Source organism: Chelonia mydas, chromosome 3, assembly GCF_015237465.2.
Source record: "Chelonia mydas isolate rCheMyd1 chromosome 3, rCheMyd1.pri.v2, whole genome shotgun sequence".
In the NCBI taxonomy this organism is placed as follows: domain Eukaryota; kingdom Metazoa; phylum Chordata; order Testudines; family Cheloniidae; genus Chelonia; species Chelonia mydas.
The window spans coordinates 172,957,046-172,983,732 of NC_057851.1; the positions used below are offsets into that span (position 1 = coordinate 172,957,046).

Genomic DNA, 26,687 nt, shown 5'->3' on the forward strand with positions numbered 1-26,687 from the left:
GTGCTAAAGTTGTATTTTGCTTTTTCACATTACAACACGACAAAACCACTGGTGCTTAGTTATTAGAGGCTGTAGAAACCCTGAGGCAAGATGCCAGTTTTTAGTCTCTTCTCTTTAAAGATCAGCTGTTGAACTCTTTACTTGGAGTGGGACCTTGCTCATTTGAGGGTTTTTTTTCTTTTTTTTTTTTTATTAAAGTTGATGCTTTACACCTTACAGAGAAAGATGTCCTACAACATCTATGCAGAACTTTCAATACTCAGTTAAAATTAAAGGTGCAAGACAATATTTTAATCTTTAAAAGTTTATCCATCTCTTATATACACATAGATATACACAAAGTGGTTCATGAGTCCATCCTTCTAATATATATATATATATATATTTCTGCTGGAAAGGTTGGCTGGCGAGTATCTCTTGGCTTTCTATCAATCTGATTCACAGACTGGATTATTCTTTTAATTGGGCACCGAAAGGAGCCCATTTTCATCCGCTGTATCCAAGATCTTACAGATGACTGGAGATTCCACCTGAACAAAAACAAAGGCCCCCCCCCCGCACCAAATGTTAGGTACTTTGAAACACAATATTGTCAAGTGTTTACAAAAGAAAATGCATAAGAAAGTAACTTGGGCATACTGTCTGACTTAAGCATCACTGTTTTTGTAACTCTTTGGGATAGTTATTTGTATTTGTGAAATCTGTAAGTGCAGTTATTTATTTATGGTAATGAAATCAAAGTAGCTTTACTCTCCCAAAACAAATGCAGATTGACACGATTCGCTTAGCACCAATTATGTATTCAGTGCAAGAGTTCACAAAAGGAGTCTGCCTTCAAGAACTTAAGTCTGAGATCCATACAAGGCAGAACAAGCTGAAATCCACTGGTAGGAATGACTTTTTGAAAGTTACTTACTAACTTGTGAGTGAGCTAAAGAGTTGGCTAAAGAGAGGGTGATAGCTTGACAGGAGATCTGGTAATAGCAAAATTCTACGTTTCTCCTGAGCACATAACATCTGACCCCACATTTGAAACATCTAGAATGCAGAGCATTCCATTCTGGGATCAGAAAGTTCTAAAAAGCTTTAGTACTTTTAGTTCACGGCTCAAGTGGTGATCTATGCAGGTCTGAAAACAGTTACAGGCAACTATCATAACTCACCCTCCCTTCTCTTGAGAAACACAGGGCAAGTTTGTGAGACATTCTATACCTTGGGGGAGCATCCTATAACCCCCACATTCCTCATTTGTATAGAACTGTTATATAGAATTTATATTGCTTTGCATATAAAGCAGGCCATGTGAAGTATCAGGGGAAAGGTTATGATCTGGTGAAATATGTAAAATATCTAAATATGTATATCATTAATGCATATGAAGTTATGAGAATGTGTTGTAAGGCTGTCACTAAAATATGCTGTGGGTTTGGGAGGCGCCCAGATACTAGCTCTCCAGAGACAATGACAAGGGGGTAAACAACACCCGGGTGGGTGCTGTTGTACAGACATCACCAGCCATTGTCCAGCAGAGGAGCTACAATTCAATGACTCACCGGCATAAAGCCACACCAGGGGAATTGTTCAACCTTGCCTGGGGACTCAGCAATGCCCACCAGACATGCCTGGACTTGTGGTCTCCAAGCACATGGGACTGAGGGTATAAAACAGAACACAGGGGCCCTATGGTTGGCCTTTCTCCTGACCCAACAAAGACACTCAGAAGAAGACTGAAGACTCCAGCAGAGGAAACTGGCCAGGTTTAAGGGACAAATCTGTATATTAAGGACTGCAATATCCAGTGGGGTGAGAAAAACTGCTTAATCTAGATGTTGCCCAGTCTAATAGGGTCGAGAGTTTAGACTCCGTGCTTATATTTTCATTTCTTTTGGTAACTAACTCTTTTTGCCTATCCCTTATAATCACTTAAAATCTACCTTTTGTAGTCATTAAATTTGTTTAACTGTTTATCTTTACCAGTGAGCTTGCCTGAAGTGTTTGGTAAGGGTGCTTGCTCAGGTTTACAAAGGCTGGTGTGTGTTCATTTTCCATTGATGAAGTGGTGAACCAATTAATAAATTTGCACTGCTCAGCTTGAGCAGTGCAAGATGGTATAGTCCTGCGGTACCAGGCTGGGAGCTGAGGGGATTTAGCTGGTGCCTTTCTCTGTGTGATGCATGAGTGGCTGTGGGAACATTCATGCAATCTAGCTGGGCATGGGGCTCCACACGCGGTTGTACTGAGTGATAACAGCACCTGGAGTGGTTTGCTGCTTGTCACTAGCAAAGCGTTGTGAGAGATAGCCCAGGCTGGAGTGTTAAGGGGGCACAATGGTCCCACAGTCCCATGCTGCACCCCAAGGTCCTGTCACAGTGTGAATTAGTGCACTTGCAATTGCTCTCAAAAACTAAACTGAATATGTAGCTCCAAGGTCGTTTTATCAGGTTAAACTTAAAACTGAAAACCCTAAGAATAACTGATAGTGTCAGCACAGTTCAGACTGGTATTACTTAACAGCTCCACTGCTATTAGAACAGTGGTTCCCAAACTATTTATGTCGTGACCCCATTTACCCATAATGTAATCTGTCCACACACCCCTGGGAGCCGGGACCACAGCTGGGGCTGGGAGCGGGGCCATGGTCAGGGGCTGAGGACAGGGCCTCGGCTGGGAGCCGGAGGCAGAGCAGGGCTGGGTGGCGCTCCCTCTCTCCTCCCGTGGGAGCTGGCCCGGGCTCCGCCATGCCTGCCGAACATTCCTCAGCACCCCACCCCCGAGGGGCGCTCCACTGTATTAGAAGTACTCTGCTTGTTTAGTGGGGTTCACAAAACTAGTGGCTACTGGCTCTCTCTGATCTATATAACACTAAAACACCTGAATATAAATCTAATTAAGACTACGTTACTTCATAGGTTCCTTTTTAAAGATGCTTGGCTGCTTTGCAATTAAAAGCCAGTCACAATTTAATGGATTTAAGAACTCTTGTAGGATTCTGAGTAAATTCACTTTGCACAATTAGAGATGTTTCAGCAACCACAGCATACACAAATGATTTAAAATTTGAAAAAGTTTTTGTTGATGCGCAACAGGAGGATCACGATCTAGAATTTGGACAAATGTAGGCATGGTCACAATGGATCAGTATTCTGTCCAGATACTATAAGAGGTTATTTCCAGTTCATTAAGAAATTGAGATTTGTTACAATTGCTTAAAAATAGATTATTTTAGAGAAAATTCTAGATGACTGGGTTATTGTAATTTAATTTTCATTTTAAATAATAATTTGAGCACCAACTCTTGTACTCTGACGTTAGAATTTTTTCCATGAGATAGAATTTAACTATATAGAGATACACTTAAAATGTCCTAAGGGAACTAGATCTCCATCTCTAACTTTAGGCTATCTTCCATCATACCAAAGAGTGCACTCATTTCAACCAGAAAGAGTCTAACTGGTATTTTCAGAAAAACAATATTGAGCCATATTTGTCAGGGGCCTGATCAAATCAAATCAGTTTTTATTTAGAGACTGGAAGTATGAAAATCCCACTAGCTTAATAATATGCTGAATGCCTCACACAGCAAATGAAAAAGTAACTGAGATGTAGTTTTTTCCAGGCTTAATATGTTTACGATTTAGAACTATTTTTTCTTCTGAATGCATTATTGAAGGTTACCTACAATGTATTAAAATAAGATCAGTTTAAGAGCTCAAGCTATTATGTGCAGACACCACCTTTACAAATACACACATTTTGTTTTCAAATATCTGAAAATTTGGTCCTGTGCTTACCAACTGTGACCCAACTAAGTTAGGGTTCTATGTTTCACTGCAATGGTTGACTATATCACTAATCCTACAACAGCAACAAGGAACAAAAAGCACAGATTTCTGTAGTGCTTCCAGTGGTAGTGGTGGAATCATCAACCTATGCAGCAGAAACTCTGGTTTTGTTAAGTAAAAATCTGTTTAGTGTAGCTTTAAATCTCTGGCAGATGCAAGTTAAAAAGGCCATGTCAAAACTGAACATGCATAATTTCTCTAACTGAAGTCCTGCACCTTGAGAAATCCTATTAGCTAAAAAGGGACTGTGGGCTGAGTGAATTCAAGCGTACATATTTACATACCCCGAGAATGTATTGACAGGAGTGAGGCTCCAGCATGTATACTGTTACAGCATGAGGGGAATCAGATTCTTTACACCTAAAAATAGGAATGATTTGAGTAAGTCTTCTAAAAAGCACAGAACTCTAGTAGTGGGTAAACAGACAAAAATGTATGACTAGATGGTTTACTTAAGAATGTAACTTACTTCAACTTCACAGTCACCTGCCTTGGTTTGTCAGTTAAGTCACAAACATCTCCATTACCATAGAAATGAGATACCACTCTGCCAGAAAGGTTTGAAATTAGACAAGAATTTGAACACTCCGACAACATTATCACCTTAAATGCCAAAAGCAAGCTATGAGTTGAGTAATCAGACCTTTCAAACACTCCCGCCCCCTCAAATGCAAGAAACTTAAATATACATGAGGAAACAGAAAAAGGGAAGAAAACACTGACAAGTTACATTTAATTTGTCTACTTCTATAGAAGCAGATACAACTGTGATTAACAATATTATTCTCCTTGCATCACACCCAAGAGGCAGATGTTGAATTATAAATAGCTTCTTTTGTATTTTAAGTGAAATGAGTGTCTTATTCAACATACTCCGATAGTTTAGTGTATTGATTAGACTATAATTTACGTGGCCCTGCAGTTTGGACTGTGGGGGTGTGAACTGCAGTGTTCAGTAGCCTGCCGTGCTGTAGCTTCCCTGGGTGGATACCTAGGTTTGTGTTAACACATATCCATAGTTCAAACTGTGGGGTCATGCAGACAAGCCCTTAGCCTACAGCTTTAAGCCTCTCCATTTCCCTTCCTCTGCAGCAATAAATATGAAACCAATTCTCGCACTCAGATGACATGACCAGAGTGGTTCTGGTGGAAGGGACTTGATTACTTTAATCATTACTGGCTCTAAGCACTCAATACGAGAAATATTAACTTTACAACCAACGGGCTAAGAACCGTTTCTCAGTACCTAAATGGTTTTTGAACAACAATTCAAACAAGTTCATCTTTTCAACGTGTTACCTAAGGTTTATCCAGTCAAAAATCTAATTGACTGTACCCTTACCTAACTGTCTGCATACCATCTTCTTGGAGATGATAAGCTCTAGCAACATTCTTCTTGGCCCATTCAATGTGTTCTTCTTTGTTCCAGGTACCAACAACTACAGAAGTTTTGCCACTTTCCTTATCCTAAAATAAGACAAAACGATGATAAAAATCTTGTATCATGAGCTTGCTGCAGAGAGATGACTTTAAAGACGAGAAGTATTAGGGAGTCAAATTTTTAATAATCCGAAAATCTTTTATCAGCTAATTGTTGGCTACACCACATTGCTGCTGCAATCAGGAACAGCTATGCGAGCACCATTTACTTACCTACAATATCAGAGGGGTAGCCGTGTTAGTCTGGATCTGTAAAAGCGGCAGAGTTCTGTGGCACTTTACAGACTAACAGACGTATTGGAGCACTGCATGCATCCGATGAAGTGGGTATTCACCCACGAAAGCTTATGCGCCAATACGGCTGTTAGTCTATAAGGTGCCACAGGACTCTTTGCCGCTTTTACCTACAATAGCTTACAAGTATGCCTCAACAGCCAGAAGAGCTGTCCTATAGCAAGAGACTTTTAGTTTTGACCACTTCTGATGTTGATTAATGGCGGCGCCTGCATTTCATTGCATAAACTGAAATTGTGCCAGCTTGACATAAAATTTCTCCCACTGAAGTCAGGAGTTTGGCCTGGTTAAAATACATAGCCTATGGGCTTGTTCTACACAAAGTTTTAGTTTATGGCAAGCCATGCTGAGAATCTACTCCACATTAGCCTGCTGCATGCTAACTGTCCACATGGATCCTGCTGAGATGCATTAACAGTTAGTGAGTTTTGATCTAGGGGCTGGTCTACACTAGAAAATTAGATTGACCCAGCTACATCGCTCAGGGGTATGAAAAATCTGACCTAAGTATCCATGTAGAAAGTGCTAGATTGATGGAGGAATTCTTCTGTTGAGCTAGCTTCTGCCTTTTAGGGAGATTGATTTACCAGAGCAATGGGAGAACCCCATTGTAATAAAGTCTACCCTGAAGTGCTACAGCAACATAGCTGTAGCATTTTAAGTGTAGACATAGCCTAGTCTGCTTTGAAACGGGACTAGATCAAAGTGCACTACTGAACTCTTAATGCACATCAACAGGCTCCGTATGGACAGCTAGTGTGCGGCAGGCTAGTGTGGAGTAGAATCACACCTAAGCTTGCCAGAAACTGTTTGTGTACACAAGCCCTAAAAAGTTTTATATATATTAGTATATAGAATGGGGATATGGTGAAAAGAACATTTCCTATGGCTTGTTTGTAAATTAGAGGCTAAATTCCTCTCTTTTGGTCAGATTTACCATACTTACTGCACATTTCTCCCGGACACTCTCTCCCAAACAACCCACTGCAAATTGTTCAGGTAGAGATTATATATCTTATACACTGGCCCAAAAATGTATGCTGATACTAGAAAGCATCTTAAAAAGCAGCCATGCACAGCTTGTAAAATTAGTTCTTCTCCTAAAACCCAGACACAGTAGCTGATTTTACAACATTTAGCAATGCGAGATCAAGCAGGACCCAACAGTGAAACATCTGCTTTGACAAGTGAACTGGGGACAAAAGAGAAAGGAATTCTGCTTGGACTCGCATCATCTCAAAAATATTATCACTTTCAAAAAAGAGATCTGTAGAAACATCTAGGACAAAATGATCCCCTCTGTTTTCATGACTGATGCGGACTCAGCTCAGGGGAAGGGAAGGGACATAAGGGAATAGTGCTCTTCCCTCCCCCAGCAGAAGGGCTTCCCTGGGTTAAAAGAGGAAGGAGTCAGTATCAAGCGACATACTACTTAGCCTGTGCATGGTGGACATCTGCACATAAGTTAATGCTCCCTGAGGCAGCATGAAATCTCTGCACCTACACTCTTGTCATTCACAAATTTATTTAAAGCATAAGTGTGGGGTAAACCAAGTTTTATAGAAAAAACACTGAAAATCCTATAAGACGTACCAAAGAAGTCTAATATTTTTGACACTAATAAGGAGGTGGGGAAATAGTAACAATCATCTCAGTTAGGTAGTCAAAACAAGAGAATGTTAAGCCTATAGCTTCATTCCTATAGTCTGTCCTTTCATGTAAATAGATCATGTGACAGGTACAATGGAGGAGTGTATGAGCTTGACATTTCTGGTATTATGACCAGTAATTAAATGGTTAATTTTGGCATTAAAACAGTCATCGTACTTCCAAGTTTGTATACTAAAATGAATTTCAATTTAAGTCTGCAAGACAAAAATACATCAATTGGTACTGCAAAGCCAACCTTTGAATCAGAAGGACTATTTTCACTCATTCTAAGGCACCGGTCACAACATCACTTATATTGACAGTTAAATAGTAAGGAATGGAGCAAAGTCTGCAGAAAGATGTAACCTTCAGTTTCTTTACCAGTGGATTTCTGTTGCCCCAGCTCATGAGCACATTCATAAAAGCAACTGTTAGCCATCTAGTGGCAGAAGACCAACTGCTATTTAACATACCTCATGATACTGATGTACATATTTGCCATAGCAGAATTCATACTTCCACCAACCAACACCCTGGAAAAAGAAATGGGAATAGAGTTCAAATACTGTGAAATACATTCTTTTCTCATCTATCCTATTGTAGCTTCAGAACTGTGTAATATGGAGCATCACTGCTTTATATAGATTATTTGCCACCAACAGCACCATCTACATATGAACTCCTGGAAAGCTGTAAGTACCCAATACAGTGTGTTCCTTCAGTCTTTTTCCTGAATCTCTTTTGTATTTCCTCCTCTTTCAGACGTAGCAGTAGTCACGGACTCCCTCTCTCTGCTACCTACCCTCCCAATTTTCTTTGTCTTCCTGCTCTCTTTTCCAAAACTGGCTACTCATTATTTCCTATTTTACTGGGGAGAATCAAAAGAGAGAGAGAAAGTTCTCTTTCAGCTTTACATTCCTACCTTTCCTTCCAATCTCTAACATATTTCATTCTCCAAAAGCAGTGTTTAAGACTTCCCTCCTTAATACATTCCACACCCACTTATCTCACCATCCATGCTTCACTACATAAGACTGAACTTCATTTGGACTTAATCTGGAATGCTAAAGAGATCCTTTAGTAAGATTACTGAAGACTCTTGTTCCACTTTCTATAAATATTTCTTTTTTCAATTCTGTTAAAGTAATAATTTAGCAACTAAGAACACCATTACAACATTTACCAAATCAGTACAAAACTATGGCTTTCAGAAGGTGGACAAACTCTTATTAAGTACAGCATTTAACTTTATATTTTGATCCAAGTGGACAAGACAAAAAGACTAAGGTCTGTTCAGAAACCTTTCTGAGGATCAGAGGTGGCATTCTGGCTATCCACTTGAAAGATACGAAATGACTTTTATTGTGGTCTTCAAAGAATATACCTATCATCTTATCAGACACAACATAGTCTTTCATCTTACAGAAGCATCACATTTGGTAGAATTACTCTACTAGAGTTTCAGACTGGAAATAACAAAAACAAAACATTAAGTTAGCTTTTGAATTTAGTGAAGATAAAACCTTCAGGTCAAGCTCTAGTAACTGGCAAATTACTGTGAGAAAAACACTGATGTAAGAAGCAGCAGGTCTGAGTTAACAGAAATTTTTCAGCTATCCAAGTCCACAAAGGAGAATTGAAACGTGAAACAAATATGCATTTAATAAGTGCTATTGTACACAGTTTATTTCTCACCCCATGGAAGCAGTAAGAACCACTAAGAAACTCCTTTATGAGTTGGTCATCAGTCAATTTGGAGATGTGTGTTGTTCCAACAGTTAGCAACTGTTGGGATCCAACAGCAACTGGCTTATGGATGGAGGAAAATTTCTCTTCTTTTGTTGAATGTATTTCTTCCTGAAATTAAAATTCAGACATATTTAGAGTCTACAGATCAAAGAATATCAGGGTTGGAAGGGACCTCAGGAGGTCATCTAGTCCAACCCCCTGCTCAAAGCAGGATCAATCCCCAATTTTTGCCCCAAATCCCTAACTGGCCCCCTCAAGGATTGAACTCACAACTCTGAGTTTAGCAGGCCAATGCTCAGGCCACTGAGCTATCCCTCCCCATAATGTGTTTATATCCTTTACTAAACACATACTAGTTAACTGCGTGTTGAAAAGTATTAGAATAAATATCAAATGAGACAAGCAGCTAATAAATGTGCAAGAACTTAATAGGTCAGCCATTTATTTCACTGCTTTGTGTGTTAAACACTTGCATCTAAGAATAGCTGAAACAACAGAGGTCAAAAAAGTAATGGGAGATTTGGGGGTTATAGACTAGTAGCCCTAAGTTTGACTGAGAGTTTTTTTTAATTTCTTTTTTTTTTTTTAATATGACAGCAGCTATTGACAATTCCTACTGGTTTGCCACAGGCTACTTGAAAGATCAATATAATCATGCAGAGTGACAATCAGGGATAGAAACAGTTGCTGTAAATTTAAGGTTACAAGTACTGTAATAAGGAAAATTAAAAAGCTATACTTTCCAGTTTAAAATTACAAAACTCCTACCTCCTTAACCCTTCTAAAAGGCATCTTCAGCATTTCTTGCTGTTGCTCCAGCTGTTCCAGATTATGGGGTTTAAGTGGGGATCCTGGCAGTGACTGGCAAAATATGTCATTCACTGGAGAAGCCCTGAACCTGTCCAAACAAGTTATAGATACATCACCTGTTTTCTTGTTACACTTATTCTCACTATACATAAAGGTATGGCAGCACACACACATTTGGTCTCAGTTTAAAAAACTAATGTATTAACACTCCAGGGTTAAACTTTGCATGCAATATGTCAGATCAGGATTTTTTTTTTTTTAATTTTTTTAAACTTTTGTTGCTATAAACAGAAATTTCAGTTGTAGGAGTGTAAAGAAAATAAAAGTTCACTGCGTCATAATGTTTAACACTCAGGTACCTTAAAAACCGCTTTATTAAGAAACCCACCAAGTAATTAGTCAATGCAATCTACCCTGGTTTAGTTTTCCTCAGATTATATAACATCTTACTTGCAAAAAGGCAATTTTTCCATGCACGGTTAATCAACTTTAAGGCTGAAAAAACAAGCACTCAAAAGTCAGGAAATTCCATAAATTAAGATTATATGCTCAGCCTTAACTCAGCATTCTTATACACAACGTGTCATTATTTTCATCAAATACAAATGAATGCAAACTGGACTCTTACACAACCTTTCATATAGTACTCAGACTATACGTGTTACTCATTTAAATTTGTCACTGAATATTTCATTAATTACTTTGGCATTATTAAATTATAAATTATCTTGTAAACTGAACCTTCACATGGCCAACACACAGACATATCACAAACATTTTAATAAAGAGTTCACACTGTACTCTAGTTAAACCTAGGAGAATTACATAGATCACTAATCTTGTTCATAATGTTCTAGGGCACTTATCTTCAACAACACAATCTTCACAAAGTAGCAGTGTAAATTCCTTGGTGGAAATCCATGTGGGAGTGGCTATTTGGGAAGCTGCTTAAAAATGAAACTATAAAAACCCCTGAGCAATGCTAGTCTAAAAGGCATTGGAATATCGACAACTACAAGAGGTAGTTTCAGAAGTCACAATATCACCACTCTTTCCTTATTTCATACAAATTAAGGCTTCTTCAAAGCATCTGGAAAGCCTGAATGAAAATTTAGATGTACTAAATATAAGTGGAAATATTTTTACAATACTATTGAATAATAGTATGTTAGTGATCGATGCATTTGCAAAAAATATCAAATTACTGTTTCTTACAATTTCGCATTACTTTATACTCGTCTGTTTTGTATATACACTTCTAGCAATTTCATAGATTTACAGGTGCTTTTGAAAAAGGAAACTAGTTTTCTGGACAATCATCAGAGTTTGTTATACAATAATATTGTTCACTGTATAGAAAGATGTGTAACAAATTTCAGTTTGTATTTAAGATAACTAAAGTTGCTTCCTGATTAATAAGTGACTATGTTCTACATTAAGTAAACTCCATGCCTGAAGGCTGAAGAGTTTGAGTATGGTGCTACTAGATCAACTAGAACCATCAAGCAATTAAATGCAATTATATATTTCTTTTCACCTTTCCCTCCCATCTGTCAGGCACGCTCTACCCCACCTCCCGAAACACATTCACATCCTTAGGGATAAGGACAGATTGTGCCAACAATAAGAATGATGTATATTATATTATATTTAGAACTAAAAAGAGTGCTCTTACTCCCCAACTTCGCTTGCACTACTAAGCAGTAAAGATATGAGAATGGTTAGGGAGAGAAAGGATTCATGGCTGAAGTACTGTCCTGAGCCACTTTGGGAGCAATGTGAAGTCCACTACAGGAAAGAAAAATGTATTTTTAATACTCCCACCTGTAGGCTGTTCTGAACAAAGATTGAGCAGTATTTTGGGTGTGCTACTCGTGCCTTTGCTAGTTAATAGCATGACTGAATTGGGAGAATGTGTTTTGTTTTAGATGCATTTTCAAGACATCCAATATTCTTACTCATGGCCAAGAAGCTCTCCTCACCTAGCTGGTAGTAAAGGTTTTGGGGCTGAACATAAATGATGGGAGAGAGGAAACAGAATCGGGAGTTAGTGGGATTAAAAAACAAAACCAAAAATTAACAAGCAATTTTCTAGCCCGCTTTTCTTTCTTCTGGACAGTTTTAATATTCTCATGTAATATTTGAAGTATTTCTAATTTGTCACTTGAATGGAGGCAGGTGAGACGGGCAGAGCTAATCCTTAAATAAAGTTTGAAAATTCTTAAGAGTGAATCAAGATCAGAAGAATTATAGCAATGAAAGTAGAGCAATCTATACATTCACTGGTCAGCCACTGAGATAATTGTACTCTGTACAATCATTAAGTATATCCTTCCCCCTCAGAACACGTCAGCTATTAGCAGCTAGATAAGGGATTTGCATATTAGAACTGCAGAAATTATGCAATAATGCCACCTACCCCCAGCAAGAATGTAAGCATTTGCATCAGAGAGAAAATCAGTTATACACCAGTAGCTGTACAGCACTGCTGTTTGATGGGGTAGTACAATACACTGACATTAAACTATTTGACAGATGTAGGACTAGATGTGGATTTACCACTAGCCCCAAGTAAGCTTTGTTAGATAGTTCTGCTGCATCAGGAGCAGATCAGGGGCCAATTTATGACCAATTCACAGTTCCTGGTTCTAATCTTACTCTAGGCAGGGCTGGAGAAAGGGGAGAAATAGTCTGCACTAGCCCTTCATCTGGCACAAATTACTTCCACAACAGCTCACAGCTGTGTTAGCTGGTGTACTGGGAGGTGAAGTCAAGCCACAACCCACTCCTCACCTCTGCCTGCTCACCGTTACAGGATGGGGGTAGGGGGGGAGTAGAAGCCTTATAGAGACTGTTCTCCCCACTGTACAGTAATCTGCAGCAATGAGTGTAGCTGATGCACAGGAGCAAGGTACCTTATGTTCCCTTTCTCCCCGGAACAGGTGCACGGGGCAAGCCACAATTTTGCTCATATGAAGAAGCTACATTGTAAAGCATCCTCCTCAAAAACAGAATAAATGTTAAGTATTCAATCTTATTTCTTCTATTTCCTGACTGTGGAGTGATTAATTTCTCAGTCTTAATGATTCATGGACAATTTTTTTCCTTAATTAATTAATCTTGAAAATACTAAGTTATGTAAGAAAATCTGAGTTATCCATCACACAGTGCTTCTAACTTCCTTGATCTTGGGCTATCTGGCTCAATAGCTTATGAATGCAGCCATTATTAATTGAGGTCTGGTACTCTAATTGGAATTACTTTATTAATGTATGCTATAATACACTTGCACACACTGGCAATTTCTGCTAGAGATTGGAATAACCTATTAACTCCTCGTCACTTTAGCTAAAGTATGCTGCTGAGCTAAACTCTGAGTGCAGTGAACATTAAATTTGCCTGCTAAAGCAAGCAAAAAGGGTACTGCCTGTGAGCCAAACTTCAGATTTTCAACGCTCAACTACAGCCAGGTCCAGTCTGAAATTTCTAACTTCATCCCTTTCTGAGTTAGTTGAGAGTAAAGTTTCTTTAAATTTGAGCATTTTCTATATTTGAGTATTACAGAAGTGGGTGAACCAATTTTATTCAGCCTCTTCGAGAAAAAAAATCCCAAATTCACCTTTAGATAGAGACCCAGTCTGGAAAAATTTCAATCTTCAACGAACTGGAGGAAGTTAAGAACAAGCGAAGAGGCCTGGGTGGGTTTAAAATAAGAGCTGGGATTCAAACTAAACTATAGCAGTGCTTCTCTTGCATAGAAAGTCAAATGCTCCATTTAAATTAGAAAATTGGTTGGTAAATAATGATTTGACAGTGTTATTACTTATTCACGGTATTCTGCAACTATGTTTGCTTCGTGCATGACGGATGTTCTTACATCAGAGAGTACTTTTATTTCAATCTAGATATTCTAAAATAGGTTACAAATTACCATCTGTCTCTCTACACATCTCAGAACACGTTGCTATTAAAATGGAAATAGGTCGTTCAAAAACGTGATCAATTCATCCATTATTTAACTGTACTTGCAGAGACCTGAGATCAGGATTCTGTTTTCCCAGCACAGATTGTTGACATAACACATCCCTAAAAAGTATCTTACTTGTGTTTTACAGTCTCTCAACCGTCAGCTCTTGGAGGGTGAACACAGAATCCTAAACTCAGGTCTTGACAAAGAGGTGAAGGTGGAAGCAATGAATATTTGTTTTTAAAGTGTAAGCTATGATTAAATCTACACACACTGATAAGAGATCTTAACACTTTTTAATAAAGCTTTTAGATCATGTGAATAGGATTAAAGTCTGCAAATACCTAACGTCAGTGCAATAGAATGAAGTCCCAGTTCTAAAGCTGCCCTCTCTGTCAGGTGTACATAGGGTGACCAGACAGCAAATGTGAAAAATCGGGACAGGGTGTGTGTGTGGGGGGGTAATAAAAGCCTATATAAGAAAAAGACCCAAAAATAGGGACTGTCCCTATAAAATTGGGACATCTGGTCACCCTAGGTGTACATAAAGTACGCGTGTGCAAAAGATGGGACATGATTTCTAAAGTTAAGTGAACAAAAGCCAACTGAACATGTAAGCAGTAACCTAAGTCCCCTCGTGTATACACAAATAGGTGACCTGCACATGTACATATGATATTTGAATGCTTTTGGTTGACAATACTGCAAAATATCATAAGTGAGGCACCAAAAAGTCATGATCAGCATAATAAATCTTTCTTTGTTTTGCTGAGTGTGAAGAAAGTGGGTTTTTTTTTTTTTTTTTTTTTTAAGAGAGAACTAATGTTGGACTCTTTTTCCTTGCCTTCTGAACCCTCAGGCTGCAGTCACTTCACATTTCTAAACTTTTCTTTGCAACCATAATGGCTGGAAACTTATCTTTAAAAAACACCAAACCCTGAGGCTCTCATGATGTCTTAACTCCAATAGTTGGAGCTTTAAGAAATACTCCAAATATTGTGATGCTCAATAAAAACTGCAAGAGTTGGCAATGAAGTATTTGCAAGCACGTTAAGCATATGCAAGGGTAAAAGAAAGTGTGTCCAGTTTTGTAGCAACCACAACTGGCCATAATTTTTGCACATACAAAAGACAGCGGACTAAATATTTGGCCCCATATGTGCAAAAGGATCACTAGAGCCAAAATGTTAGCTGAAATTTGGAAACTGTACCTATATTTAGGATGGTTGCATAACAGAGGTGTCAATATGACCACTTCATATTCACATGTAGTAACTTCTGCTACGGATAGGATCTCATGTTTAGCTTCAGGATGACAGATATACATCACTGTACTTGATCTGGGCAGGTTGTGTCTCAAAATACAAGGTGTACCATTTCCCATTCCTACAGGATAGTATGGGGTCATCTGCCCTTCTATGTTCTTTGTAGGAATCTGGGTGAAAGAAAAAAAGTTAATTAGAAAATGTAGTAGAGCTGTTTCACTTCTCTGTAATGGCAACACTTCAGCTCATTAGACTCCATGTTTCAATAATGTTTTCATCATATTTTCATTTAGGGATTTTCCCCCCTCCTTTTGCCAAGAGGTAGAGTTTGGTTGTTAGTGGCCAGGAACTTCACAGGTAGAAGAAAGTAGAGAGTTAAGAATCTTAATGTATAATCAGGCAAAACCAATGAGTGAATGGGTAAAGGTTAGGAGCAATAAGGGTTAATAAGATAATGTAAAAGCCCAGGCAGCCTTCAGCAATAGATGGATAGAACTAGGGTAGGGAGTCCTTGGATAAGCAGAGAAATAAGTGCTACCCACTTTGTAATGCAAGAGTTCATAGGTTCTCACATACCATGGATCTGTCTTAAATTTAAGATCTGTGGTGTTACTAAGGGTTTGTTTTTTTTTATAAAACTTAGCACTTCAACAAGAATGTGGAAAGTGATTCTTTTAAAAAATAAATTAACTGTCACCCTAGCCTTAACGTCCAGTGTCTTGGGACTGGACAGGACAAGAAACTCATTGGTGGAAGAGAACAAGTAAGCTTCTCCAAAACTGGACCAGTGATCAAAAAGGGAAAAGAGCTTATTTTCTACTCACGCCTGGATTAGTGAACTGAACATTTAATCATATCTACATTTAAGTTGCCTCCATTGTTGATGGCAAAAGTGAAAGCAACATTTTACACTTGCCTCTTTCAGATTTTCCTTTTCGTCTTGATCTACAGAATAATATAAGAATGAGAGAAGTGTAAAGGTCTTTAAAATATATATAAAATAATAAAGATATGAATTTATATACAAAAGTTATGCTAGGTAAGAGATTCAGTCTTAGAAATAAAGCCATTTCCTCTCAGCACACCAGCCCTGATGTACCATACTGACATTTTCAACGTGAGACTAAGCAAAGTTTCCTTACACAATTATAATTTGCTTAATACTGGCTTTCACTGTAATATGCTTGTATATTAGAATAATGTTGTCAAATATTACATGGCAAATGTTTGTCCTAAAGTACTATAAAACTTATAATTTAATGTGTCAAATCTTCCCTTAATCTTAAATTTTTGCTTATGTTGATATGTCTGTCACTTAGGATTTTTTTCTTTTTAAATGGATTAACTTAAATAATATTGGTTCAAAGATTTTTTGTATACTTTGTATTTCACAGCACTTTGTGTACAGTCAGTTTCTCTACTCAATCTCACCTGTCTGTAGAAGTAGGGGCAAGAAGAAAATGCAGTTGTAAAATGAAGACACTGGTAAGGGGACTGGAGCAAGCAGAGTAAACTCTTTTAAAATGATTAGTTTCAAAGTTAGTGTCCCGTTAAACAAAAAAAGTCTCTTATGTTTGGAAACTCAAGACAAGCCAGGTTCTGCTCTGTGGTAAGGTCACTTTATGCTAGAACAGTGCCAAGTGACCTTACTGCTGCCCTAAAGGAGCAACTGACCACTTCCTTCATAATGAAGGAATTCTTTTTGCTGGCACAGCAGACTACGCTTACATCTCCTGCCTCTCCCCACTCTCTGTGCTTAGGGAGCATGCTGGAAGCAGGGCTAGAGTGTACTGCATGCCAATGATCACTTTTTTATTTTCCCCCAGTTGGGCGCTACAAGTTGGTACAGGTCTCAACAGCTTTACGGTTCTCTAACCAGTGCCAGAGACGGATCAGCATAACTGCTAGTGAGATAAGAAAGGAGACTTCAGGCCACCGTGACATCCCTCCCTTGAGCTGCACCAAGCTTGCTTTAGCACACCTGGGGACTGACACCACAATGTTTTGGGATTCTTTCGTACCCTACTCAAGACTATGCTGGCATCAATTATGTTAATGCACAAGTATAAGGTGAGCCAAGGAATTTCAACTCCATATGAAGTACAGAAAAAAATAATATTGTCACCTAATGGAAAAGGACAGAATAACTCAAAAAAGGATGTTAACATTTCTAAGGTCCCAATCCATCTCCAGAGATGATGCAAGTTTTACCATTGTGCACTAAATTTTAGCCAAAATCTGCTAGGTACTGTACATATAAGACAGTCTCTGCCCTGAATTACTTAGAATTTTAAACACAAAAAAACAGTCAAAAACTGGGTTAACAGGCTACAGCATACAAGAAGAGGGATTAGGACAAAGACTGGCACACAGGTTCATTTTTAATATTTTGTATATATGTTCTATCCCCAACTGCCCTTCTACCAAGCCATAATTAGTTGGCAGATTAGTTGGCACCCAGTAGGTGGTCTGACTGAACTAATAGGATGGGGGGGGGGGGCGGGGGGGAGAGATGAGGTGCCAAGAGGAAATTACCACAGAACAATGGAGTTATGAAAAGTAGCATTCCACTGTGTTCTATTTCTCTCTTCCATTGGAAAGCACATTGGACATTTTTCCATAAATAAATTCTAGCATATTTTTGTGAAAACAACAAATAATACCAGAATGTATACATCATCAGCATTAGCAAAAACTCCACAAACAAAAAACAGAGACAAACCTGGGTCTGATAATGGACTCTTTATCAGCATGTTCCCAAGGTAGTACTCTTGGATGTTTATTTTCTAGAACCAAAAACAAATACAATTATAGTTTTGTTTGTTAAAGCTAACTTTCTCCACATAAGCTTCAACTGTGCTTTCTGTTCATTCCTGTCAGAATTAATTTGTGGTAACTTCAGCATCAAAGTGTCAGTTCTAAATTCTTCTATTTTTTGTTTGGGTCTCATAAGCTTCTACAAACATACCTGGCCAGTTTCTTTCTCTTCATGGTACTGACGAATATATTTTCCATGGCAGACTTCGTAAGTCCAGTAAGATTCAATCTAAAAAAATATTCATGTTTTACTCAGCAACATGAGTCTGGCAATCAACATTTTCCAAAACTTTAGGACTTAATTTGGACAGATAAGTAGCAAAATCAACCCCCTGTCAGTAGGATGATGGAACCCTCAAGTAGCAAAAAACTGCAGTGAGTTTTCCCAGCATTCCAGGGATATTAACTGTGTTCCAAATATGCCTAATGGGTGAAATTACTGTGTTTTTTTTGCTGCTGTAGTGTATCATTTTTTATGCAGATGAGAGCCAAATACATCCCCACCAACCCAGAGCCAGATTGTGAGGCCGCAGCACAGACCTGCTGTGGCCACTACTATGGACTATATGTTGAATTATTAGTTGCAGCCCACTCCCCTTCCCATATCACTTGTGTGGAGGTGTTGGGCCACTGGGTCTGAACAATAATGGATATGGAATGTATTCTCCCTGGTCCATCCTCAGTGCTAGCTTGCCGGGGGCAAGTATTAGTTAACCTCCACACGGGGGTCCAAGGGGTTGTCCCTCCCCTGCTTTGTGGCCACTCAGCCCAGGACAAATGCAGAGATAAGGTAGTATGGAGGGACTTTAGTACTTGGATGAATTTCATCCTGTGAAAGAATTCTGGGTACCTAAGGCTTTGATGGTGAGTGAATCTGGTCTAATCACACTTGTCAGGGTTCACTGGCCACTTTTAAAAAAGTAGCAACTTTTTTTAACGTAGTAAAGTTATGTTTGAGAGGCAAACTTCGGGGGTCTCTGGAGGCACTTCGCTTTTAGCCTGGTCATACATTCAAGGCAGGCCTTGTAACCACAACTGTCCTGTATTATGGTTTGCATACTGGAAGTACGATGACAAATTGTTTGTATAATCGCCTTATCTACAATTATTTAAGTACTTCGGATGCAATTTTTTCAGCAATACTATTAAATATTAACACTAATGAAGTTTATAAAACATGCCTGCTTTCACTGCTAAATGGAACTGCATACATATTTTAATGTTTATTGTAGTCAACTGTAAATAGGTTGAAATGTAGATGGTTTATTCTGGTAATTTGCAAATTAGAGCGAAAACAGAAAGAACATACTCTATATGAACAACTACTTTGTTTGAAAAGAGGTTCCAACAATTCTCCTGGACTAGGCCCTTTGTAATCCTTTTCTTCTTCCTAGAACAACAAAGTTTCACACTTTTAGCTATATATGCAATATTAAAATTAAATGTACAATAGTCAGATCGTTCATTTGAATAAGGAAAAAAATCACTTGCAAAGATTAAGATACAAAATCTCTGTCTCCAATAACATGCTGTGTGGTGATTAAAAGAAACTTTAAATTTTAGTTATTAGGAAGGGACACTGAAGAAAAATATAAGAGTCATAAATAAATCCATCAAACCAAACAAATCCAGGAATTACAGATTTGGAACTGTAGAAATATGGCTTTTTTGTATTTTTAGAAGCACTAGAGTTCAACCTGCTGATGACAAAATAAGATTCAAGCATTCAAATTGAGGTGTGAATAATTTCTATAGCACTGAAAACATTTAACACCTGTTTCCTAATTCAATATTTGTGTTGCAAATGTACACTTAAAAGGTAGCTGTCACCAGTTTTTCGCAGAACAAAAATCTGAATCTAATTTTAAAAAAAATGCAGAAGAAAGATTCAGTGAAAAATGATTTGTGATGTGTGCCACTAACACATGCACACATACATTAAAGAGATTTCCATCGTACTGTCTGTTAGAACTAGCAAATACTTCTACAATAGTAGTATCTAAATAAAGAAGTCTGACAAAGAAGAGGTACAAGGTGCAGAGGAGAGCAGAAGTGTCAGCAGCACTTATAATGGACATCATATTGCAAAATCAAAGGTTGTGGACAATTAAGGCAATATTCTCTAATGCAAAGTTCTAGGTCTGTGAGACTCCAACCTGACCTGGTTATCAACCTTTTTTCAAGTCACCTCTTTCTTTCCTTGCAATGGATTTGTAAATGGAGACTCCTATAGCTCCTCCCTGCATACCACATTCTAGCATAGTTGTGGCCTTCTCCCCATCCTCTCTCTCTCTCATGGTCTTTTCTGTCTCTTTTTGTCATATTTTCCTTTTCTATTTTATTGTTGTTCTCTCCATTTTTGCTTCCCTTCTCCACATACCTGAATGCTACATGGTGCTCTGACTCACCTGATAGAGCCATGGGGTTGGGTAGCAGAATCTTGTGAAAAGAAAAGGAGTACTTGTGGCACCTTAGAGACTAACCAATTTATTTGAGCATAAGCTTTCGTGAGCTACAGCTCACTTCATTGGATGCATACTGTGGAAAGTGTAGAAGATCTTTTATAGACACAAAGCATGAAAAATAACCTCCCCCGACCCCACTCTCCTGCTGGCAATAGCTTATCTAAAGTTATCACTCTCCTTACAATGTGTATGATAATCAAGTTGGGCCATTTCCAGCACAAATCCAGGTTCTCTCACCCCCCCCACAAACCCACTCTCCTGCTGGTAATAGCTTATCTAAAGTGACCACTCTTTGTGTGTATAAAAGATCTTCTACACTTTCCATAGTATGCATCCAATGAAGTGAGCTGTAGCTCACGAAAGCTTATGCTCAAATAAATTGGTTAGTCTCTAAGGTGCCACAAGTACTCCTTTTCTTTTTGCGAATACAGACTAACACGGCTGTTACTCTAGAATCTTGTGAGTGAGCCAAGAGCCACAGAAGAGAAGCTAAACTTTTACACATAAGCTGATCCCACAGCTGGCTGCACAGGCACAAGCAGACACCTACTATTTTACATGAAGTAGCTGCAGAAGGATAAGTTCAACAGGAAGTGAGGTGGATATGAAGTTATGTAGCTTGCCTGTCCCCACTGCTTCTTCTCCTCTATCTGCCCCCTCCTGGCCTACTCTTGTGCTACTGCCTCTCCTGTGAAGAAACCACATCCCCTCTCTCAGGGGAGGGGAGAACCTTCCCATAGTTACTTTTATGGGAGAAGATGAGATATTCTGAAAACTGGCAGTACAGTGCTTTGCTCCTACCCAGTCATCCATCACTGCCCAGGGAAAAACCCAGTAATGGAGTAGCCGTAGTATTAGTTAGAACCTCTGTGGCTATGACCAGTGGTTAAAGCAGTGGTCCCCAAATTGTGGGGTGCACACCCGAATGTTTTGGGGGCACGCGGCAGGGCCTGGACCACCCCCCACAGGGGGCAGGAGGGAGCAGCAACCAGCCCCACTCTATCCCCAGCCCAGCTCCAATCCCAACTGCAGCTCCACTCCAACCCTAGCCCAGCTCCACTTGCAGCCACAGCTCCACTCCGCCCCCAGGCCAGCTCTGCCCTTGTTCCTTCTCTGCCCCCATGCCAGCTCCGCTTCTAGCCCCACCTCCTCCCCCATCCCAACTTCTGCCCCCAGCTCCGCCTTAAGCCCAAACTCCTTTGCTGAGGAAGCCTTGGCTGTGCAGTAATGAAGGGAGGGCACAGACAGATTCCATTACCGATAAGGCAGGGGGGCACGACAGGAAAAGTTTGGGCACTATTGGGTTAAAGCAAGGGGGAAGTACAGCTTCCCGCTACTGTCCTTAGCTGATATAAATATCTTTCTTCCACAGTTTCCTGCTCCTCCATGACTCTTGTTCCAAGAGTGCCTCTTCATATTTCAATCTGCTTTAAATACCACTTATACCTAAGGCTACACTTATGTCACGGAGGTCATGGAACTCACGGAATCCATGATTTCCAGAGACCTCTGTGACATTTTCTGCTTCAGTCCCTGGAGTTATGGGACTGGAGCTGGCAGCCAGCGGGGCCCCGGCAGGGTTCCAGCAACAGCCTCTTCAGTGTCCCCCTGCAGATTTCCAGGGACAAGAGACAGCCTCCTCAGGGTTCCAGTGACTGGGGACAGCCTCGCAGGGGAAGGGGGGATGGAGGGGGAAAGAACCCTGCAGCTCCCAGCCACCATGGTGGCACGGGAAACCACGGAGCCGCAGCAGCAAGTCAGACAGGTCACGGCTTTCATGAATTTTTGTTTATTGCCCGTGATCTGTTTACTAAAAACAACCATGACAAAAATCTTAGCCTTACTTAAACCCAATGTTATTAGTTACCCAAACAAGAGGTGATGCTAGTGGACAGCGCATCTCTCCACCAACATTGGCTGCTGCAAGCACATGAAACCTGTCTTTCTAGTCTCTACCTTGGCTTCTCATACTATAACATCCCAAGTTAAAGTCACTAAATGGTTTGGGCCTAGAATTTCTAAAAGATCGCCTAAAGCTTCAGCATGAAGACCTTGCTTAACAGCTCCACTCCTCAGGCACAACAGAACTTTCTATCGTAAGGATAAGCTAATCTGTGCAGAACACAGAGGTTTTCCAAGTTTTCTTGCTCCAAGACTGTGAAATGAACTCCTGGAACTAAGGACCATCACCAGCTTCACCATTGCAGGTTCCATTGCAAATGCAATGTGCATTTTGACCTGCCTTCTCCAATACAAATACAGAGCTGTGTGTACAATAAAAAACAAATAAATGCGCTATCACAGTAGTTCTCAAACTTTTGTAGTGGTGACCCCTTTCATACAGCAAGCCTCTGAGTTTGCCCCCCCCCCATAAATTAAAAACACTTTTTTAAAATATTTAACGCTATTATAAATGCTGGAGGCAAAGTGGGGTTTGGGGTGGAGGCTGACAGCTCGTGACCCCCCAGGTCATAACATGCAACCCTGAGTGGCCCCGACCTCCCAAGTTTGAGAACCCCTGCCCTATCAAAACAAAACATTACATTGCACATGCAATTGTTCCAGTGTGGAGAGAATGAAAGAGAGACAGAATGTTAGTCACACTTCTTAATGCACTAGTGAAGGGGTGGGCAAACTATGGCCCGCGGGCCACATCCGGCCCACCAGCCATTTTAATCCGGCCCTCAAGCTCGTGCTGGGGAGTGGGGTCAGGGGCTGCTCCGTGCGGCTCCCGGAAGCACAGGCATGTCCACCCTTTGGCTGCTACACATGGGGCAGCCAGGGATCTCCACTCTGCATGCTGCCCCCGCCCCATCGCTGCAGCTCACATTGGCGGAGCCTGCAGAGGGCAGAGCCTGTGGAGGCGGCAGCGTGCAGCAGAGCTGCCTGGCCGTGCCTCTGCCTAGGAGCTGGAGAGGGAACATGCCGCTGCTTCCTGGAGCCGGTTGAGGTAAGCGCCGCCTGGAGCCTGCACCCCTGAGACACCCCCCGGGGCCCCAACACTTTGCTCCAGCCTTGATCCTTCCCCCCACACTCCAAACCCCTTGGTCCCAGCCTGGAGCACCCGCAAACCGCTCATCCTCAGCCCCACCCCAGAGCCTGCACCCCCAGCTGGAACCCTCATGCAGCGCACGCCCCCCCCCCCGCCTGGAGCCCCTTCCTGCACCCTGAACTTCTTATTTCTGGCCCCACCCTGGAATCTGCATGCCCAGCCCAGAGCCTGTACCTCCTCCCACAGCAGCCCCAATTTTGTGAGCATTCATGGCCCGCCATACAATTTCTATACCCAGATGGGGCCCTCAGGCCAAAAGTTTGCCCACCCCTGCACGAGTGGAAGGTGCTCAAATATTAGCGATGAAGATGGTATAAGAATCTGTGGCTCTGGAATTAAGGCACATAACTGAGACTAGCCAACCCACCAATCATTTTCCCTAATTAAGGATATCAGGATTGGTTCACATCAAACCCACTAAAAACAGAACTACCATATTGTCTATAATGAACAAGTTTAATTATAGAACTGCCATACTGTGAAACATTTTGTGGAGAAATTTTGTTTTAAAAAGGAAGAAAACTATTTAATATTACAGATGTGCCACTAACAATCTATAATGACAACAATTTGATTTAAGCTTACCTCATCTCCATTTGCTATCAGTGGAAGTATACATTTATATTTTTCTTTATCTACAGTTGTCATAATGATGTAATTATCTTCTTTGTACAAAACACCAGTTGTTGGCTAAAAGTAAAACAAAAACAAATCCCATGAAGATGGATTTTTTTTGAAAATGCTATAAAAACTCAAATATATTCCTAGCCCTAGGTACAAAGCAGTTTATTAAAGAAGTTCCCTGTATCTTATCAGGTCCTAGAGATGTCAGCAGACTGCTTTTTACCATTTGCAGTGACAGTTTGTCTTCTGATCTTTGTCTTAACCTTTTTTTTGCTCCTCTGCCTTTGTCTAAACTCTCCCTACCCTCATGTTCCTCTACCCCCTTTTTTCTTTCATCCTATTTACTCATTCCCTCTCCTTTCCCCTGTTCCATAAAAATAAAGAACTTGCAAGATATAACTTCCAAATGAGTAGGGTGATGATGGGCTATGCTGTACCTCTTTCCTCTAACCTTTCCTTGTTTTACCTAGATTGTAAAATCTTCAAGGCAGATGCAGCGTCTTCCTTTGCTTGAACAGAGTTTAATACAATGGGCCCCAACCCCACTTCCAAACGAAGTCTGTAATAAAACAACAGGAGTGTAGAGTAGATTAACATACTTTTCCTTTCTTTTAAAGGCACATCCGAATCCCAGACTGCTTCTAACACTGAAAAAGGTACGGCATGTTGGGGTCCCATCTTTGTATCTCAATGACTGTCACTGCAAATGTACTCAGTTTACAAAGGAAGATGATTTTCCCAACTACAACCATGCAAATTCAGCCTGGGATTTCTCTCGAGCTGGTGCAATCCCCTCCTGAAGGTTCCTCACACCGAATGGCGTGCACAGCTACGATGACGATGTGCAATGCATAATCCAGCGCCGTCTCCCACAGCACGGACAAAGGCATCGGAGTTAACGAAATAAACCCGGGTCCTTGTCAGGCAATAAGACTTTAACTAAAGATGCACGAGCAGATTTGTGGATTTAAAATATTTGTCTAGTCACTCTTCTGACCATAACCACACGGCGCGACTCCCCCGCCCCGCCGGGGCTCCCACCGACCGAATGCCCTCCGGGGTCTTCCCCGCCCACGGAGCTCTCCCCGCCCGCCGGCCCGGGCGCTCCCGCACTGACCAGGCTGAAGTCGGTGCCGGGCCAGTTCACCCTGAAGGGGATGTCGTCGCTGAGCTGCGGGAGGGCTCGGCCGCCGCCCCCGGCCCCCGCCAGGACCCCGCCCAGCAGCGCCAGCAGCGCCGCCGGGCCCAGCCGGCACCGCCTCATCCCGCCCGGCGGGGGGCTGTGGGGACCGATCGGGAGAGAGCCAGCAGCCACCCAGTCACAACCGCGAGCAACCACCGGCCACGTCTGCTTCCGGTGGAGCGCTCAACGCCATTTCCGGGGCGGGCCGAGTGCACATCAACATCCGGGTCACGGAGATCGCCCGAGCAGATCGCCCGCTTCCGGAGTGAGGCCGCCAGTCGGACACGGTAAGAGGCGTCGGGGTTTGTCCTCTTGCGGCCCGGACCTTCTGATGGTACCGGGCCGGGCGGTCCCTGGGCTCTGGTTCCCCAGCGCCTGGCTGGGAGCTTCCCGCTGGAGAGAACCGCGCCTCTCCCCGCCCCCTCCCGGCTCGGGCCCCGGTGCTCGGCGCTGTACAGAAATATACCCGGAGCCGGGCCCGCTCGCAGAGCGCAGGCCGCTGTGGCCCTGGGGCAAACAGCGCCTGGTGGGGCGGTCCCGAGAGGCGGCCTCGCTGTGGCCATGCGCAGGGAGGGGCTCGCTCTGCGCGGGTTGCATTTCACTTGGGGCTGGGTGCGCGGGGCGGCCCCGAACTCCCTGCCTGCCCGTGGTCCGTCTTGCGGCGGCCCCGAGGATGACGCTCTACCGAGCCGGCTCACAGTGCCGCCCCGCTTTGCGCTGGCGGCGGAGAATGCACCCGCGGCCAGGTCGGGGGATCGGGCCCTCTGCGCGGTTCATTGTCACGTTCCCCTGGTTATGCTCAGAAACGCTTTTCTGCCGCTGGGTCGTCATGTGACCAAGTTCTTCTCAGCTGGCTGCAGGAGGGCTGGCAAGCGGGCAGGGCTGGCACCAGGGTGCGGACAGACTGTCTCTAGTCGGTCTGTCAGTGGGCCGCCCATTGGACGGGTTGCAAGTGTAACTTCTCTGGCACGCACAGGTAGTGAGAGTTGGTCCTTAGCCTGGAAGAAGCTGCGTGTCCTCATCTCCACTGAAGTCAGTGGGAGTCCAGAGCTCCTAGCACCTCACTGGATTGGTTCCAGAGTTTGTTTCCAGGTATGTGGCTGGGGGTGGGTGGGGTGTGGAAACTTTCTTTGTGTTTGCTGGCGACTTTTAGCTCTTCATAGAAGCCTTATGTTAAGCAAATGGAGTAAAATAAAATAACATTGTTTTTTGCTGCCCATTGTTACAGGTAATCCCCAGGGACTCTCTGGCTGTGGAAGTGTCATATGTTAACTAATGAAGACTAAATAAGTGTCAAAACAGGTAGGTACTCTGTTTTACTTAAGCAGCCAAAGGGATAATAGAGGTTGTTTTTAAGCCCTGTGCTGAAAAATGGACTCTTGGTGGAACCCTTCTTTTATTAGAATACTCTAAAGCAGAGTGGGGTCTGCCTTTGTCCCCTAGCTGCTACCTCAGTAAGAATGTTTACTCATAATGTTAGTAACAGTGGTTAATGACCAGACAGTGGGCCTTATCCAGAGTGTTACATG

At 41.6% G+C, this 26,687-nt stretch overlaps 2 protein-coding genes across 7 annotated transcripts in view; one reads left to right on the forward strand and one right to left on the reverse strand.

Moving 5' to 3' along the window:
* Positions 1–288: 288 nt before the first annotated feature.
* On the reverse strand, positions 289–25,366 carry ERLEC1 (endoplasmic reticulum lectin 1). The gene is given in 15 exon segments (XM_027834566.3): positions 289–530; positions 4,127–4,202; positions 4,312–4,389; positions 5,185–5,309; positions 7,700–7,759; positions 8,922–9,083; positions 9,744–9,873; positions 14,964–15,187; positions 15,934–15,962; positions 17,740–17,803; positions 17,986–18,063; positions 19,144–19,224; positions 23,937–24,041; positions 25,093–25,308; positions 25,310–25,366. Coding segments are annotated over 15 exon segments (1,542 nt in total). The 5' UTR covers positions 25,352–25,366; the 3' UTR covers positions 289–458.
* ASB3 (ankyrin repeat and SOCS box containing 3) overlaps positions 25,309–26,687 on the forward strand; it is a 126,607-nt gene continuing 125,228 nt past the window's right edge. Inside the window, exons 1-3 of one of the 6 annotated variants that reach the window (XM_043543810.1) lie at positions 25,309–25,445; positions 26,135–26,250; positions 26,387–26,460. The gene's annotated coding sequence lies outside the window, so the exon portion shown is untranslated. The remainder of the gene's footprint in view (positions 25,446–26,134; positions 26,251–26,386; positions 26,461–26,687) is intronic. The other 5 variants (XM_037895885.2, XM_043543811.1, XM_007072402.4 and 2 more) reach the window with 5 other exon arrangements.